This window comes from Habropoda laboriosa, unplaced genomic scaffold, assembly GCF_001263275.1.
Source record: "Habropoda laboriosa isolate 0110345459 unplaced genomic scaffold, ASM126327v1 scaffold207, whole genome shotgun sequence".
Taxonomy (NCBI): Eukaryota; Metazoa; Arthropoda; class Insecta; order Hymenoptera; family Apidae; genus Habropoda; species Habropoda laboriosa.
Window position 1 is genome coordinate 1,689,744 of NW_017100397.1, and position 15,039 is coordinate 1,704,782.

The following is a 15,039-nucleotide window of genomic DNA, read 5'->3' on the forward strand; positions in this document are numbered from 1 at the left end:
CTTATTTATATTAATATAAATAAGTCTTGTAAATAATTTGGAAGAGTAAAAAATATATGAAGGAAGTAAAGTTGTAGTGTGAAAGTGAAAAGGATTATCGATTGGTTTTCTAAAATGATCCCTGCATATGGCACACTATGGTATAATATACGATGATTTTCCCATTGAAGGTTAGTGTAATAGCGGCACCCGGCGTAAAAACCCCTGCGGCAAGTTAGTCCCAGCGGTGTAATGTTTATATTAGCCGGTGCATCGTTGAACCCCTGACATTATGTATTCGTCCCCCTTCACCTTTTTACTCTGTTTCTTTTGCATGAAATCTCGTTAATTTTTTCGCGTTGTACAATCACACAGGGTCACAGACACACGCAACCTTTTGGCCTGTTCATATGGTGAAATTAATATCCTATTCGATTCTTGTAAAGATACACAATATGTTTTAACATACAAAATGTTTTGCAATAAATAGTACAACTGAAAAGAAATTAATTGCCAATTAGCTCCAGAAAAAATTGAAATATTCAAGGTTAGATTAGGTAGAGCAAAATTTACAAGATGCATCTGTATGTATAAATGCCATTTGAAACTTTGGATTATCGAGCTAGCTTTAAGAGGAGAATCGTGACTAATATCGCCGCTAAACGCCCTAAAATTGATCCGTGTCACATGCACAGGCGGAAATTCTCCCTCGTTTAGTGTCGATGCAAATGAAACTCTTCTTCTCCCATTTTTTCGCCCTCGAGTGGTCTTGTGATCGCGTCATGAGAAAGGGAATTGATGAAATCAGAAATGCAGATCATGACTGCACAATTGGGATTAACTGAACTACACTAGGGTAAAAACTAGAAAAATAGTTCCCAAGCCACGATAAGTGGATTTATCTGCCATTATTTTCTTTGACAAATAACGCTTCCACTTGTCACTTCGATTCTTTATGTCAGATGTAATCACGAGCGTGCAATTTTGTAGTATAATAATTTTACACGTTCTATTTTTAATGTTACAATTTTTTAAGTTACGTGGTCATTGATAATCATTTCCAACACAAAGTTCGAGATTAAAGGAGTCGAAGAAACTTCGTTTTATTTCAAATCTCTCCAAGAGACCCATTTTCGCCGCAAACAGGGAAGGGGGAACGTTCTTTGCACGCTTACAGTTTGCTGTCACAAAACTAGACTCCATTTTCCATACTCTAGAACGCACAAAAGCAAAAGTGCAAGAACAGTCTCTATTGCAGTATAAATGTGCTGTACAATTTTACTTAAACCCTCATATATGAATATCATAAAACTATTTCACGTATATAAAACCAGAAAACTCATCTACACTTATCGTCAAGAAGATTCTTCTAAAGAATATTTCTTTCTTCACAAGTTAACCATATAAGAGTGAAGAAAGGCATATGCATTCTGTTTTGGTCCGGTGTAATTTGATATTTTTCAGAACTTCTCACCACGGCGACGCAGTCATTTTCTCACGTTTTCTGCTCGAGAACCCATGCTCGTTCAGCCGAGACTTTCGTCTCGTCGTTTAATCTCGCGTGCACTTGACTCGAGAGACCAAGTGCAACCTGTGCTCCATATTCGCACGGGGGTAGTCGAACCCCAGAAACGCTGCATAGGGTCCACTGGACGATGCAAAGCTTTAAATAAATTTCAATTGGAGCCAGAAAGGGTGTGTATCACTTTCATCGTGCCTCCGTCATGTTTAACGAGCTATTGATACCGTCCACCCACTGTACCACCCCTCATTGGCTCCCTCCTTCCATGTCATGTATGTGAATACGTGTTGAAGGCGAGACGAGATCCATGCGTGATTCTAAAGTCTTGCCCTATGGGAAAGTTCAGATGCGGTTAAAGCAGAAAATTAACCTCTACTGTCAACTAACACTGTTAGGGTGGGTGATTGTGGGAAATTTTGTGGGGAACTTGACCAGTGGGACAATTACATCGAGTATTACGCTTGACAGAATTATTTTTGATTGTGTTATTTTCAGGTTATGTTTATAAATGTTTTCTTTAAGTTATTGAACATTTTTCTCATGATTGAGATTTTTTACATATTTTTATTAATTGTAATTTGCGCAGAAGGCTGCATGGATATGGATTCTTTTTCTTATTCTTCGTGGTATCTACAGTCTTATTTTTCAAGAAAGTTTAACAACAAGGCAGAATAATTGATTTTGGGATATTTTTCTCGGGAACAGTGCAGTTTCCTGCACGAACGTCATTGAGCATAGAAATCCAACGCAACAAAGCATAGGAATTCTTTGAATGAACGAAGGAGGTCGGCACAGAATTCTATCATTTGTCGCAATGAATGGGAAACGTTTGAAAAAGAGGCCAGGAAGTGCGTACACCCATGAGGATTCGCTTCCACAACGCAACGAACACAAACGCCAGATTGTATAGTTGGTGGAAGAAATATGGCGAAGTAAAATTTACAGGTTCGAGCATATCTATACTCGAATCGACAAAAACTTGAGAAGATCACTGCATCAATCGATGATGATGCTGCTTAATATTTTAACCCTTGCCTTATAAAAACAAATCAGACTCGTGGCACAGATTTTGATCAAGTGAGACAAAATCTGTTATATTAATAACAAGAATTAATTTAAATTCTAATTCTAGTTTTATTTTATAGGTCTACCAAATGTAAATAATATATCATACATTATCTTTTTGTACCTAACATAGTATTAAAACAGCAAATAGCTGACGCTTACATGCATATCCAGTAAAAAAGTCTTAAGTCAAGGAGTGAATTTATGACCACACTATATTTCCTTTACAGGCTATATGTTTCTCAAGCAGTGCAGAGCAATCACTTTTTTTTATTAGGAATCACTTTTCTATTTTCTTTGAATTAATTATGATCTCTGGAATATCATAAAGCAGAAGAATAAATCTCCTCTTTGAATTTCAGTATTTAATTATTAATGCTATTAGTAATTTTCATTATCATTTTATGTTTGATTTAACTAAATAACCTTTAAAAAATTTCAGTGCATTTTTATATTCCTTAATACTAAAGGATAGTACATTTCTTCAAGTACAATTGGAAAAATGGCAAATAGTAGTTTAACAATGGTAGAAATTTCGCATACAACCGTTTCACCATAGTAATAATCCACGTGCGAGTCTAGGACCAGAGAAAGAATCTTATTGACCTGTTAGGATACGCAGCTGGTCACAAAGATCGTTGTAGATCCTCCTTCCCCATACATCCTATATAAATCGTGGCCTTTCTACGGGAAAACACGTGCCGGCCACATGTTGCACAAAAGGAATCCTCAGTGGTCCTTTTCGAATATCGTAGCGTAAAGTCGTAGTCACAAAGGAGTTTTAGGAGGCCCATAAATGATTCCCTTTCGACTGGAGGATACGAACGCGCCGGCAGATGTTTTCCGCTTCGCCCCTCAACTTTTCGAAGACGTCGAATCTGCTACGCAGAGGCGTAAGGACGATGTAGGCGGCGAGAAAAAAGAAGAGAGGAACGTACGGTTTTTTCGGCGGCTCTGTAGCTTCTGAACCATTGGGAATCATTCAATATTTATAGCTGTAATTTGTAATTGTAATTTAAAAAAATTTGTTTGGCGATAAATATTATTCAGACTAATTATTGATAATTATTGTTTGCAATAGTATTTAATTTTTTATGTACAGTTTGATCAGACAAAAGTGAAGCTTCTAGGTGAAATTAAAGTCAGAAAGTAAGAGATAGACAGAAACTTGTGACATCTTTGCCGTTAATCATCCAATCACGATAGAATCAGGCTATCGCATTTATTCTTCCATGAACCGATAGGTAAGGATTGAGCATCACGATATTACCGATAGCTGATTGAAAACCACATGTTTACCAAGCCCTTTAAACAAAGATAATGTAGTAGGGATGGAGAATCTGCCTACTTACCGCTTATTTACTTGGTCATGTGAGTTAGCCTATGTCCTGACTAGATGTCGTATAGCGACAAAATCGTTGGTCGATCGGTCGATCCGTCGGATGACAATGCGACAGTGTGCATATACGGCCAGCTTTCGAATACTATGTACGACCATTACTAGAAAATGAAAAATGACAATTTATTTTATCAGTATACTACAAAGAGAGTTAATTTAACAAAAGTTTCAAAAAATAAAAGTCCTCAAAAATAGCAGAGATGGGCGTTCGTGTCATAAAGTCGAATCCTAAATTCGAATCCTAATCCCGGTTAGCCTTTTGTCGCAAGACTTCGTGTGTGCGATATGACAAAAAACAAACTTGTTTGAAATTCAAACAATGTGATCGGCAACATCGCCGTTGTTGCACTGCATGCGTTGCCAATTTGGACGCGACCATGGAATGTGATGTTTCTTTTTTGTCGTGTTGGTCGGTCGGTCGGACTATAACGATTTTGTCAATATACGACATCTAGTTAGGACATAAGATAACAGACGTGTACTTAATCGCTCAAGCTGCGATCGAGGAAGAACGAAAAGATTTTTGAGAACGAACACGTGGTTGCGACCATCTGTTAGCATTCTGCTTTTTACAATCTTACAACTTAAGTTAGAGAGAGCCTTTTGCAAGTTCTTTTCTTCTGGCTTTAATGTACAAGCATCCTGAAAGTTTTATTTTTGAAGTTATTCTAAAAATAAAAAAAGAAATAAAATCAAAAAATAAAAAACAGAAAGAGAAGATCTGCAGTCACATAAAGAGGAGAATAATTAATTTGAAGAGCAATAATTTACATCAAGCTTTTCACAGTAGTCTAAACAACGACAAATCCGACTTGTTATCTCCACCATTACCTCTTCATTAAACCGCTATGAAGAAACGCAAGGCGTAAACTTTCCCAGAGCACAGCACTCAAATATTTAGTTTAAGGAAAGAGACATCTCGTTTTTAACAGTTTCGTCATGGAGACTTTTAAGAGGTGCGTGAAAGATCACCATATGGTCCACACGCTTTTTTTTTCTTCATTGCCCAGTCACGACTTATTTTTATAAACAGACAGAAAAAGTCACGAAGGTGTTCGTTCAGCATTATCCCATCGTTACGGAACACCATATAAACGGTTTTAAATAACGCTTTCCAAGAAGGGAAATATAGATAACGTTGCATACTATGTACATACATAAGTACGTAGATATACAAAGTGAGTCTAGTAACTGGGCTGAACTCGTACCCTGTTCCTATTGGAGATAGAAAAAAATTGTAGAATCAAATTTTGCATTTTTTAACAAGCTCTATTATAGTGTAGTGCGATTTTTTATAGAAGTGCATCGATGCAGCTGGAAAGTGTAATTGCACTTGTTTTTTAAATGGAACCCCACGATTTTTCTTGATACCTCGTGCCATTTTGAATAAAAAAAGTATTAAGGTAAAATCATGAAAAACTCAATACAGTAAATTCTCCACAATAGTCAGTAAGTTTGGATTCTACTAGTGACAGTATACATGGTCCTACGCCTAGGTCTGCGTCATTGCTGCGCCCATGTTATCTCGCTCGCAGTCAGTCAAGCCTGTAACGCTACACCAGTCGGTTTTCTTTACGAGATTTCACGGCTCGACAAATCATAATAGAAAAATATAATTTCTTTAATTTTCCTTTTTTTCATCTGGAATTTTTTTTCACATAGTGAGATTTTTCTGATGAAAATAATATCAAACACGATATAATTTGAACAACATTTACTTATTAACACGTTCACTGTCGCGCCAGATTTACAGGTTGCTGTCAGGCGGCCACAAGAAAATACATTTTAAGCATAGGATTATAGTATTATGCTTTATAATTTTTTTTTTTTTCATAATATATCGCTTTGGATGAATTACAAAAACAAATTGCTAAAAAATTACATTAAATACCTGTACACATTATCCGTCGAATGTAGAGGGAGAGCCACCGTTTGGTTGCCAATTGTTTATTACACAGAATCGGCCTACCTTCACGAAAAAAAAAAAAAATGTAGGGTCGATTCCACAAGTGTCAGTAAAATGTAGGATCGATTCCACTACTGTGTCAGTAAAATGTTACTGATACCGGTAAAATGTAGGGTCTGCCTACATCCACGTAAAAAAAGGAAAGAAATGTAGGGTCGATTCCACAAGTGTCAGTAAAATGTAGGGTCGTTTCCACTAGAGACAGTAAACAGACTACTGTTACAATTAACTTCTCCATCGAAAAGAATGGATACTGAAGAGTGTATCAGAATCCTACAAAATAATTTGCTACCATTTCTTCAAGAAAATAATACCGTTAATTGGTCATTTCAACGAGATAACGCAGTTATACACACAAGTCGAAAAGTGATGGCATGGTTCGAAGCAAACGGAATTAATATTATTAAATGGCCAGCGTGTTCACCCGATCAAAATCTCATGGAAAATATCTGGAGCATAATTGTGAGAAACGTTTACGCTGACAATCGGCAATACGGAAACGTTTCAGAGTTTAAAAAATGCGATAATTAGAACAAGTAACGAAATCAGCAAAGATATTTTTCGAAAACTTATTGATAGCTTACCAAATAGAATTTTTGAGCTAATTACAAAAAAAGGTAGTCCTACGAATTGTTAAAATCGTTTATGTTTGACTTTAATTGATGTGGTGCTATAGTTATGCACCAGTGGAAAATCACACTTTCGATTATATCATTTTGTATAAGAGGGTAATTTAAATGAGATTTAGTCTAAAGTTCATTGTTTTTCATACTCTTTCAATTTCTACAATTAATTTTTTTGCATTTTTAATCTAAAGTCCGAAACAACTAAAAATTTAAGCGGTGCTATAGTTATGCACCGCAGTGTATAAGTAATAGTATATTATTTTCCTGGACAATATTTGTTATTGCATGCGTGGCGATAAGCAATAAAGATACAAATAGAAGCATTCCAGTGGAATGTCTGGCTTGGAAAAGTGATACATACATCGTATACGGTACGCACATACGCGGCAACTGTTCGACTGTCCATGGTGTCTGCACGGCGACAAACGACGTGTATCATGGTAAGTTAATTTTTTTTTAATGTGCCCGAAATCGCTACATTATTCTGAAAAGCTTATTTTACAGGTTAAAGTTCAAGTAATTCAATGGTATTTTTTCAAATTGTTTCATGAGTGGGAACAGGGTCAAATCAGCAGTTGAAAGTTTAGCATCGATTATTGTTATATTTGCTGGTAATAAATAAAATTTTATGTACATGTTCGAAAACAGCATTTCTTTATTTTTAAAATGAGCTTAAGATCGAAGCATTACCTTTAAACGAAACCGAAATATTACGGTTAATCCATCTAGCCTTCATTTATTATATTTTGCCCTTCGTGTAGATGAGCTGTGACGTTTGATTTCTACAAGTAGAATAGATTTAGACGGCACGGTGTATAACTTAAATGAATTTCAGGAGAAAAACAGCACAAAATGAAAGAAATACTATCTTTTATATTAAATGTAATAGTAATTATTAAAGTACTAATATGTTGGCTGATTTCGTCCAATTTTCCAAAATTTTAACATTAAATAGTTTAAAAATCATTAGAGATAGAAAGCTAAAATTTTACACAGTTTCGTTTCTCAGGGGTATCAACAAATCCTGCCAGTTTAAAAAAAATCGGTGACTATAACCGTAATTCTACGATTTGACATGGAATGGCTCAAACGCGAAGCTACAAAAGTTGGAATATCGCGAAGATTGTTCAAGCGGTCTGCTTTGTGCTCTACGGTAAAAGGTGTTCGCGAGCAGGTAAAGCATTCTTACTGAAAACGGCTCTACCTGACCCACCTGGCTTTCACGCTGCATTTTCGGCCCAATGGCATGGTTTCTCTCCATATACATACATCCGTATAAAGGGAACTAGCTACTCAAAGCACCAAATCTCTGGTTGCTAAGAGAAAACTTGCCTCATTCATAGTTTTAACTTGACAATTACGTTCACGTTACAATTATACATTTGTATGTGTACAACTACTATGTTTAATATGTATGTGTGACCGAAGTATCTAAAGTAATAGAAAAGGACGCCTTTAGACCAACCGTACTTATTTGGTTGGTCAATGAGTTATCTTCAAAGAAAATTTGAAGAAACGTCGCACAAGCCGACTGCCGCCATTGAAAGAACTCCTTCAAATCGCAGCTTATGAACCCAATATCGAGGGCTTTCGAGGACGCTTAGATATTGCGTATCGACTGTGAATATGGAAGTGCTTTCTTCCAATGAATGATATATCTTGGGTTTGAAGAATCTTTTTTAGGTTATATTTAATGCTTGCAAGGCACACGATCCGCAAATCTATATATAGTTTTAGTTTTTGAATTATATTAAAATAATTTTCAATTGAATCGGCCAGTCTGTCTGAAATTTTAGATAATAGGAAACACGCGACATAGCTGCTTCTTTACTGACCATCCAGCTCACCACGCGCTATCCGTGTAAAAAAAACAACTTCATTCTATAAACGCGAAAAAGTATAAATTTTAACTTCTTGTAGGAATGACTCTACCTCCAAATTTTATTGCAACGTATATCAAATTCAGTTAACACTTGACACTTTAAACTTAGCAGAAAATCCGTATGAATTTTCAATATTTGTTTCCATACTAGTAAAAAAAAAGCATGGAAGGATAATGGGAAAATCATGTAACACGTCGATGAAACTGCACTAAATCCTTTCCGGATAGTTAGATTCGCGGTTCTCCCATAATCTCTCCGGTTCTTTTTACGATTTATCGACTTGTCTGTCTCTCTATTTCCTTTTTTATTTATATTCCATGGAAGTATCGCACTGGGATCGAACCACCCCTCAACGAATGCAAAGATACGTGTTTTACAAACGTCACGGCGCACTGTCGGCTGGCCCAGTCGCAACAGATGCAAGAATATACTCTATCTCTATCTTCGTCTCTCCCTCTTGGCCAGTCTTTTTTGCTCCTGCTCGTTTTTTTTTTTTTCCCATTGGGGAGTATGTAACTCCCAAGAGATGTCTGTGGAAGGGATGACGAACCCCATCGGTTAACTAGAGTATTGTTCGATTATTATTTCGGTACATATCGCGCACTTGTTGTCTCTTTGTGCGGTCATATGGTGGTTTGAGGGTGGTTCATCATCAATGACGGATTTGTCATTGAGCCAGGTATAACATGGAAACTTATAATTTTGGATTATGCGATATTTTGTTTGTTCATGTAAAATGTCCCTGAAGAAAAATATGATTTAGATAGATTTTCAATTTTATACTTAGTGCTTAAGAAATATGTTATCTTTCTTGGTTAGAAATTAATATAAGAATTTTAGTTTTTAGGTTACAATGAATTCTAGCATTTGCAAGATTTAATACCATTCTAATAACATTTTTAACATTCTGTGAAGCATAATGGGAGAATAGTAACATTCGGGGCGTATCTGCGACGAGTCATAAGGGATATTCTCGTTTTCTCCCCGACCACAGATTATTGATGAAATTTTACAAGGGTGCTCGATGCGTTACAGGGACGTTCCTCCATTCTATGCCCTCCCCCCCGGACTGAACTAGGGGTCCACAGAATTTTCATACAATCCATATCAACCTGTGACCCCTGTGTTACAGGTTGAATTGTCTCTAGATGTAATTTTCCAAGAAAAATAATAATTCTTAAAATTCTATAAAATATCCTTTCATTTTGTAATAATTTCAAATGTCAGTTCCAAGCCAGCAGAGTGCAAAATAGAAATAAGAAACAAGAAGAGGAACCAGGGTAGCGGCACACACGGGTAGAGAAAGGGAGGACAATGATCCGAAGGAAACGCAAGGAACATCTGTTCAGATCACGGTGCATGTCCTCCTTCAATGAGAGGCGATCGCGTCGTGAAACTTGTCCCACCTCGCCCCGTATAGGTATTCATTATCCTCGTTTCTCTGATGCACATTCGATCTTTTTTGGTCCATGAAACATCTGCGGCAGCTGCGAGACGATGGCTGGCCGCACACGGAACGAGAGGCAGGTGCTCACCTTCGAAGAAGCTTCTCTCCCTAGCTCTGCCAATTACACGTGCCTCTTTCTGCCTCCCCCACTTCTTTCGCTTCCTTCTTCATCTTCTTCTTCTTCATCCGTTTGTAATATCTCGGCCTTGATAGTTGCTATATAAGTGGGCGCAATTAAACGGTCCAAATTGGCAGTTCGTTGTAACAGTCTAGAGTAGCCTCCATGATTAGATGCTTGCTTAATATGTAGCGAGTTTGGAAATGTTTATCGTATACGAGTTAAGTTACAAACTTGGATATTGTAGTTATTTATGTATTCATTGAAAGAGATTAATAAAGAAGCTTAATAAATTTATAAATAGAAACGTACACTTGCAAGTATTATCTTTACGCTTCCATAAATTCAGAATATTCTTCCTTCTAATCATAGTTCTACATAATCTCAACAAAGAAGAAACAAGAGAAACGATAATTCACAAAAAAGGAAGAAAGAAGAGAGGTAATTGTTCTTATCTAAGCAACATCGCTAAATTTTTCTACTAACATAACCTATCACTTTTTCTTCTCCACCAGACTCGTATATAAATGATGGTGTGCTGGAGAGCTAGTCGTCCCCCTTTGTTTTTTTCTCGCATTCTCACGACGCGCGAGATCCTTTAACCACGAGCGAAATTGAGGCACGTGCATCGAGTTGCACGCGGCTGATCTCTCTCTTTCTCTCCGTTCAACAGGAGAAAAAGAAAAATAATCCAATGTACGCGCGCCATCATTGTCCCTCGGCCTTCGAAACTCGTTGCACCGTGAATTATAGACCATCCACGGGCTTTATGGATTAATAATAAAGACTCGAAATACCGTCGAAAATATATAACGAAATACGAAACGCACCTTCGAACACCAAGCATCTTACGCTCGTGGTTAGAGGCTACGGTAAGGTGAGTAAAAGTACATACGATCTCGAGTGAAATAAGTGGGAGTCACCATGCAATAACTTTGAATCGTTCCAGGTTCGGTGGGCAGTTTTACGCTCTTGTAAAGTTGGAAATACACCAGTGGATCCCAGGAAATACTCGTATATGTAAGAAAGATTTATCGAAAGGACGCGGTAGTTATTTATCTTGTGTGTTTGAGTTCCGTGATACGTGGCAAAGTATACCCCCAATCGGCCACGTCCACTATATCTACAAAGGATAGATAGGCAAGAGCTGTATTTTCTACCTACCTTATAATTAGGTTACATCGTCTAAAGGGGTTGTAACTCAATCCAAAAATTGTGCACCTTTTAAGTACTTTTTCTCTAGTTAAATATTAAATAAAATTCGATAACATTCTTCCTATAAGGAAAGAACAATTTGTAGTATACAAGGTATAACAGAACATGTGGGACCCACTTCGGGAACCGATTGTACACCTAAAAACTATGAAAAAAGTTCATATAAACATATGCTCTATCTATCTTCGTTTATGACATATAAAGAATTTTGAAAACTGCATTATAGCCGAATAGCTAAGCATTTTGTAAATTAACACTTTCCAAATAAATAGATTGGACGTGGAGGTCCTATTGCATAGCCTGCTCGTCCCCTGGGTTTAAAGGATTTTTACTTGTGAGAACACTTAAAATCGATTGTGTACGTAATACCTATTGGAAATGTTGAAATACTAAGGTTCAGAATAAAACAACCTTTTCAACAAATTCGAGAAACAACAGGAACCATTCAGAGTGTAACCGAATCCATGATAAGACGTCTACAGGCTTGCCTTGAAATGCAAGGTGGTCATTTTGAGCATCTTCTGTAAAGGTAATTAGATAACACAAAATCCAAACAGAAAATTCGTTACATCTCATAAACGAAGACACATAGAACATATGTTTATACGAACTTTTTTCACTGTTTTTAGGTGTACAATCCCGAAGTGCATCCAACATATTCTGTTACAGCCTGTATATAACTGCTCTTTAAACTTTAATAGCGAATGAAGGAGTGTAAAGACTGACAGTAGTTTGTGAGTTTCAGGAGGCTTCTAAGAAAGGTTCAAGCGTATTTTCACTACTACACAGCCGTCTCGGATCGCGTATCTAACAATTGCCCTCTTGAAGATCCGTATATCGCTTTTTTTCTACACCATGTGCTTCTTCCATGCGTGTATACACTGGGAGGCGTTCTTTTGGTAGGAAAATTTAATGCATTCAACCCTTTGCACTTAAAGAGTGTCAGGGTTTAGTGGCTCCAGTTTTAATGGAAAAATTGTGATGAAGTGTATAAGAAAATGTAAAAGGTTGAATTTTTCCATAGACTTTGAGAGTAATTATTATGTGACGCATTTTTAAGGGGATCACTTACCCATACAGCATCGCTGCGCCTGCTATACCACCTCCACACTGCGCCGCGATGTAGAGACAAGCCCGAAGCAGAGAGATCCGTCGACATAAAGCGAAAGACATCGAGACAGCTGGGTTCACATGGCCACCTGCACGACAAAAGTTTTACCGTTTTATTCTAGGTTTTACTGGACCTACATAACCAATATCTTCGATTCAAGAATTTATATATAGTATTTTTTTAGTAAAATAATCCTATAATTTGCATAGTATCTTAAATATACAATAGGCACGAAAAGTATTTATACAGATAGATATTTGACTAGTTAACTTTTACATTTTATTTTTACTTTATCCGTTTTGTAGATTCAGATTAAGATATTCTCAACAAATAGGAAATCTAATTCAATAAATATTGTAATAAAAAGGACGATGTGTAAATATTTTGGTGAACTTATAGAAAGACCACTTCCTCGCCGATTTCGATGAATTCTTAAATATGTTGTCAGAGGCATGATTTTGAACAACTTTTTCCTTACAGATAATAGTCGATCAGCCCTACTTTCTGAGATATTCGTAAAAAACTGTCAATACCATTACAGTGAATTCCGCCTATAATTGTGCGTCCGTAAAAGCGTATACCGTAAGGCGGCCAGATACAAAAATCTGACCCTACCTAACTCTTATCTTTTGTTCATAATATATATGTAAACGAGGGTTGGGCGTGCTTGGGTATTCCACCGATCTTTCAGATCAGGGCTCCGTTCACAACTGCATATATAATACAAGGCTGTCAGAAATATCTGTTATAATTCAATTAAAAATGAATATTATCAAATTAGGGCCGACCGATGTTTACGTGTAAAAATTATCAAAATCGGTGAGGGAGTGGGCTTTCTACAAGTTCACCAATACTTTTTGCACCAACTGTATAGGAAAATTAATAGCGTTAGAAGTACTAAGTGTTGTTCTGTCTAGATGCTAAAGTTATCGTCTATACAATAAAAAATTACAGATCGTAATCAAGCGACGCGTGGTCCTCCAAGGCTATTCCAGCGGGGAAGGAAAAATAGACACGATCATATTTCGCTTAGAAGACAACGAATCCTTAAGAGAATACGAGCATTTTATAGAGTATGCATGACACATATGCACGCTATCCAAGCACGGTCTCGTGTAGTACACACGTTATTTCCATCGGCCGCTATAATCGGTTAACGAGCCAATCGAGAGAGAAACCATGACGACCGAGTACAAATGACGCGACAATGCGGATGACAGAAATCTCTACCTACGATATAATATTTCTACGTCTAGAAAATTATTTCAAGATTTTAAACATGTATTCTTTACTTTATTTTCCATAGAATAATAGAATGAATTGTATATTCTTGGTCAATTGACGTAAAACTACAGTAATTAGCAGCAAAATGTACCTATTACCTAACCTAGAATTTATGTAAATTTTATAAAGATATACGGAGTAATCACTTGTAATTCATTCTATTAAATTTTAAAATCCATAGTGTTGAAACTATCCAAAACTAAAAGGTATGAGATAAATTAAGAATCTTACCACTAATGTGACCAAAGATCCAGCAGATCGCTGCAATTACGAAGCCTGAAGCAACAGCGGTGGCCAAAACGGAGAGTCCGCTTCCGGAAACGGCAGAGGAGGCCGCCGCGCCGGATACAACCAGACTAAACAGAAAAGTGGCGAAACACTCTACTGCTACGGCTCTCCACAATTCCAAACTGCGAGCTTCGATCGACATAGGCGATTTCTTCTCCGTTAGATCTGGGTTATTCTCCTTCAATGCAGATATCCTTGTAAGCAAGGTCACGATATGAGCGTCTACCTCTCTGGACAACGTTTCCGTGGTCATTTTTCCTTTTCAAGATGTACGTAATACAACTTAAGAACAATTTCAAATAGTTGAATGTATTTTAAAAAATGTTTTAAAACATTCTTTTAATTGTATCACTTTCAGAATGAAGTCAAATGTCACTCAAGCGTCGAAAACTTCTTCAGCGAACACTTTCACGCGTTGTCGTGTTCGGTTCAAGCAAAGTTCGAGTGGTACAAGAGCGTGAAAATTACCAAGTATCGAACGCGAGATTTGACGAGAGACGAACACGTGAAACCGATGTTACCGGAATGGCAACGCGCTCTCAAGTGACAAGCCACAATCCACGAGAACAAGTGGGCCCAGCAGTATGCTGGCTGACTGGCTGGTTCTTCCACCACCGTACCGCCCCCACCCTTCGACCACTGCCAATGCATCTGTGCCTGAACCGGAGAAACTCACCACGCGCCGGCTGTGTACCCCCTGAAAAAGTGTATCAGAGGGGGAGGGTGTCTAAGGCGAAAGTGAAGAGTAAAGGATGTGGTCAAGATGGTGTTTGAAGGGTAACTGTAGTACCCTGGGGAACACGAAGTTTAACATTATATTAGAAACGCGTCACTCGATAGCATGTGAAAGGTTTAAAAAAGTTTTATTCGCTTCTGGTATCAATATTTAGCGTATAGGTTAATTTAGAATATTTTCAAATGTCATAAAATTGTATTGTATAAAAGAAATTAGATTTTTGGGTTATGAGACGAGTTTGAGTGGATAGGTTGAATGAGGATGAGCAATAAATAGGAATAATTACATTTATCGTGCATGTCTTATTCCCACGAGTTCAAAGACTATTTTAATACCAAAGTTCCCACAAAAAAGGGATGTACGCACGGCGAAACACGAACAACGAGTATAATAGCGTCCA

At 37.2% G+C, this 15,039-nt stretch overlaps 1 protein-coding gene across 1 annotated transcript in view; it reads right to left on the reverse strand.

Annotated features, from left to right (window-relative positions):
* Positions 1–14,156, reverse strand: part of LOC108575199 (neurogenic protein big brain) — a 19,807-nt gene extending 5,651 nt beyond the window's left edge. Inside the window, exons 1-2 of the mRNA XM_017937935.1 lie at positions 13,847–14,156; positions 12,293–12,419 (exon numbers count right to left, since the gene is read on the reverse strand). Of these exons, the coding sequence (XP_017793424.1) occupies positions 12,293–12,419; positions 13,847–14,156 (437 nt within the window). The remainder of the gene's footprint in view (positions 1–12,292; positions 12,420–13,846) is intronic.
* Positions 14,157–15,039: the final 883 nt, after the last annotated feature.